Genomic DNA, 5,000 nt, shown 5'->3' with positions numbered 1-5,000 from the left:
TAAATGTAGATGTAAAGCTGAAGGATAAGAAAATGGTAGAATGAAGTATCAGACGAATGATGTTTCTAGATGATAAACTACTGATTAAGGATGGTAAAGAAACGCTGCAGAAACTGGTGATAGTTTAAATGTGTTTGCAAGAAGAGATAAGTGAAAGTAAACGGGAGAAAGAGTAAGGTTATGAGAGTCAAAGGAAACCAGAAGGTAGGACAAATGAATGTCAATTTGGTTGGCGAAAGAGAGGAAGCACTTAAGTTGCACAGCTATTTTTGAGTAAAGTAGCAAATGATATTACAGTACAATGAAAATAGATGCGAATCAGAGTTTATGTGAAGCTATGATGGTAAAAAAAAAGTGTGTAAAGATATGAAAGAAAACTAAGGTGTTTACAGAAGGTATGACTACATTGTTGAGCTACTCTACTTTATGAAAATGAAGAGTAGATTCAGAAAAATGGTTGAAGCTGTTGAGATGATCTGTTTGCATAGCAGATAGGGTGCTAAATGATGGGTTGACTGACTGAGGATCCTCAGGCATTTCAACATCAAAACCCATTATAGATGATTTAATTTTCTCAATAAAATTACAGATAATCTAATTCAAAACACTCAACAATAATAGAACATTACCCATAAGAATCTTTTAGGAGAATATAAGCTTTTGAAACAAATATCAAACATCACTAGCATCAAATACAATACCCTCTCCAGGATCCTAGCAAGGACATGCCTGCCATTCTAACCATGAACCTCAGAAGCATCAATTCCCAGATCCCAAGATTGGGAGACTGAACCAGTCAAGGAGACCATAAACATAACGGTCACAATATGACTGGCAATTAACATTCATCAGGTATCTGTGTTAGGCAAGTATGCCCTATAGGCCTACATAATCAACATAAGGCTCTCTCCCATCTTTTGCGCATACTTTCATACTTCCTATAACACTTGGATTACCCCCATTGCTCATTATATTTGTTACAAATTGATGAGTTAACATCAGGGTAAAAACAGTCCATGTAGGAGGATATATCCTGGTAATTCAGCAACACTTTCTTTACTAACTCCTCTACCTCTTCATTGTCGAGGCCACTCAAATGTAATGAAACCCAAATAATATTTTACTTGCAGTCTTTTACACTTTAAAATTTTGTCACTCAAAATTCTTTAAAGCAAGAAATTGCAGAATATAAGAGAATTTCAAAGAATGTTAAACAATTTATGAATAACAAAAATTTTTAAACTACCATCTGATGATTGGCAAGAGAAAAATTAAAAAGGGGAAAATGTGGAGACATGTAAAAGTGTTGAAAAGCGGTAGCATAAGTGAAAAGATGGATCTATGATTTTTGAGAAGGTTTAGTCATAGAAGAGAAGCTGGTGAAAAGTGTGATTAAGAAATGTTGGGGGAAAGGATAAGAGGAAAAACTCTCAAAGAGTACTGACTACATAAGGCATAACTATACTTACCGTTTAATAATGGAATAACCTGAATTCTCACTCATTCATACCTCCATTAAAAACCAATATTGTAATCAATATCTGATAAGTTTAAAAAAAGAAGCACTGTAACAAAAATCTCAGTATAATACAAAAATCTTTCAGAGAACGGCAATTCCTGCTTAAATATTGTAATGTACTGTATTATTTATGCAAATTAATAGAGATGATTTCTCTAATACAATCTGTTTCATTAAAACAGTTAGAACTCCCCTTGTAATGCATAATTTTTCAGGCCTTCCAAAGCAAATACTGTAATCCTAAATCTAACTTCTTTTGAAAAGTTTTAGTACAAAAATATAATTCTAATAAACTGTAGAATATCATTGTGCATACAAAATTGGTCATTAAAATGTAGACCACATGCTTTCCCATACTAAAACTGATATCATCTACATAAAAAGGAATGCAAAAAAAAAAAAATACTAACTCTAAAATTTCTTCCATGGATGCTATGTTCCCAGATACCATTTTGTGAATAATATGGGCATGATCTTCTTCAGTTAGATGTTGCCGTGAGACAAGAGGAAGAACTTCAGCCACATCTACAGTTCTCCCATCCTGAAGCCACGGGTCTTGAGCAATATCTTCTAGAGTAGAACGTTTTCCCGGGTCCCTTATGAGCATCCGGTGTATCAACCTAAGAAACAGAAGGAAATAAACTTACATTATTGTAGTTATACTAAATTACATAAATAAGCAATACGAACATCAGGGGAGTTTCATAGAATTAAATGCTATTTAATAATCCTTTCTAATTCTATTATTGTACTGTATATACTTTTTATTTATATTTCCGATATTTATTAACAGCATGAAATTCACTAATAAAATCTATTAGCATTCACCAATATGCTTGCCTTTAGTAACCGTTTGAGTCACGGGTTATTGAGCTCCAACTATTATTTTTGTTTACGATTTTTTTTAGCAAACACATCAGTTTGCACCTGGTTTCTGTGTAGACTTAATAATAAGGATTTTCATATATATAGCAACTTAAAAGAAGCAAATGTCCGAGTTTCTCCAACTAACCCCTTAGTTTTCCTTCCAAGAGCAACGAGTGGTAGAAACAAACCAGTGGTCACCTCTATATAAATATCCCCAACCCCATCTCTCTTTGCAAAACTCAGTTATTAGTCCTCCTGCACAATTTAGCTATTGCCCTAGAGGTGTCCAAAGATAATTTTCTAGCAGTTAAATGTTATATCATATATCAGCATGATAAGAGATACCAATGACTGATTGAGCAAGTTCCGTTTTCATCGAGACCTACAATTTCTTCTTCAGGACTTTAAGCATCTCCAGTCTTCCCCATAGACATCCACTTCTATAGATTTGAAAAGCCAATTTTGTGGGACCAGTACTAAATTTGCCCTAAGTAACCCCAAGTAAGAGATTAGGTTTGCCTTAAGTAGGAGGAACTGCGGTTGACACTCACAGAGTCAAAAATCCTTTTGTTTAAACTTGGACATTTCTAGAAGTATGCAACTTCTTCAACCAAAGATGCCATAGAGCTTTCTTATAAAGTTTCAGCTATTTCCTTTGTGTTTCAAGCAAAATGAAGACTCCTCTACCATATCGTACTCAACTTTTTTCTTATAAGAGCAAGACCTCCCCTTCCTCAAGATTATTCAACCAGCGTATTTCATCATCTTCTCACCCTCGGAGAGGTGGTCCCCGTCTGTCCTCAAATATAGGATTTTTTTCTTTTTCAGACTCACTCTCTTTATCACTGCTTCACAAAGTGTCATGTTGGATCAATTCACTTTTCTTACCACTTTTGCAATCTCGAGGTTGGCTAAATTTTCGAAAAGCACATCAGATGCAATACTGTTTAATTCCTTCCTTGAGAGTTTGTACTGTCTCATTGATGAGCTAATGCTTTGAAGATATATTGTCTGAATTTTCTAAACTGTTGCAACTTGGCTCTTGTATTTGATTTCTCACGCCTATTTCCACACGTCTCTTATTTTCAAAAAGTGCTCTAGTCCAATTAGTAATTCCCATTTTTCTTTTGGGCCTTGGATCTCTTCACACATCTTTACTCATGTGCTCCCTCGTCCCATCAAGTCTTTTTCACTTTCCATACCTTTAAAAAAGATGTTATCTGGCCGACTGGAGTTCGAGACTCACTCAAGCTTGATAGTTTCTTGTATTGTTTGCAACCTCACCATCCTTGTGAGCCTATAATTCTACCTGCTGAGTCACCAGAAGCCATTGCCTAATCTTAGCTTGGGTGGTGAGGGGGCTTGGGTGGTGAGGGGGCTTGGGCACTGATGATATGTAATATGGTCAATCTCTAGGGCATTTGTACTGACCTTAGCCTCTGCCATTCATGAATGACCTTTAAAGCCTTTAAAGTACTGGGTGTGCGACGAAACAAGTACACTTTAGAATTTCTTTTAATGCAATCCCATTACTTTAACTGAAATGCATTCCTACCACCCTCTTACCTCTGTTAAGGCTGGATAAAACTACACAAAGAATGATTCTGTTAACTTATTATTATTATTACTAGCCAAGTCTAAAACCCTTTAGGCTCAAGTGCCAACCTATCTGAACCATCTGCTTTTTCTACAAATAGATTTAAGTGCTGAAATACAAGTGATATATATGGTAATAGGCTATGTTACAGTAGTAATGGGAAAGTACTGAAAATAATTCACATTTAAAAAATCAATACATTTACTATTAGTGCAATAAATCTATAACTGTTAAATATCAAAAGCCAATTATTAACTCCATTATATATCAATATATTGTACTCTTGGCATAAAATAATGAAGAAAATTTTCCTGCAAACAAGGTTATTTTCAAATGTAATTTATAGTTTTAAACAATAATTATTTAGGTAGCTAACATACTGCATAAACTGCAAAATCATACGAATGCCTATTAGCTAAAAAATATATATATTTTTCTGTTGAGAACAATGTGTCCAGTATTAAAGCATTAAAACCAAACTGAATTTATTATAGCACTCCACCTTTAGCTTTAAAACTCAGCCAACAAAAAACTAAAATATATTCGGCATGGCTAAAAAAAAAAAAAAAAAAAAAAAAAAAAAAAAAAAAAAAAAAAAAAAAAAAAAAAAAAAAAAAAAACTACATGGTGACATGCTACAAGCTTAGAGCTAATTAAATAAACTACAGAGATTCAAAAGAAAGCTTTTCTAAAGTGACTAACATTTCTTTGGGATAATAATGAACAATGATTTCAGCCAAAGGTCCAAAAAATACAGCCGTCATACTCTATACTACATGTTATTATCTAAAGTCAATTCCCAAAACCAAATATAAACTCATTATACTCAACAGCTTAACAATGCATTTGAAATTACAATACTGTACACCCCAGGGAATTACATGCATAAATTTAATCAATCTAAGTCTAAGATGGGACAGGAGACTAAAACTATAAAAAAAAAGATAGAAAAATGTACGCATTAATATCAGAATACAATTGCAATTGCACGGACTAATTTTATTCCATGCACACATA

General features: G+C 33.7%; 1 protein-coding gene across 2 annotated transcripts in view; it reads right to left on the bottom strand.

The window, feature by feature from the left end:
- Snrk (SNF related kinase) overlaps positions 1–5,000 on the bottom strand; it is a 480,315-nt gene that overhangs the window by 39,177 nt on the left and 436,138 nt on the right. For both annotated transcript variants that reach the window (XM_068372811.1, XM_068372810.1), the window contains exon 7: positions 1,930–2,139. In XM_068372811.1, the coding sequence (XP_068228912.1) occupies positions 1,930–2,139 (210 nt within the window). The remainder of the gene's footprint in view (positions 1–1,929; positions 2,140–5,000) is intronic.

The sequence above is a fragment of the Palaemon carinicauda genome, chromosome 4 (genome assembly GCF_036898095.1).
Source record: "Palaemon carinicauda isolate YSFRI2023 chromosome 4, ASM3689809v2, whole genome shotgun sequence".
NCBI lineage: Eukaryota > Metazoa > Arthropoda > Malacostraca > Decapoda > Palaemonidae > Palaemon > Palaemon carinicauda.
This window is presented reverse-complemented; position numbering and strand designations above follow the sequence as displayed.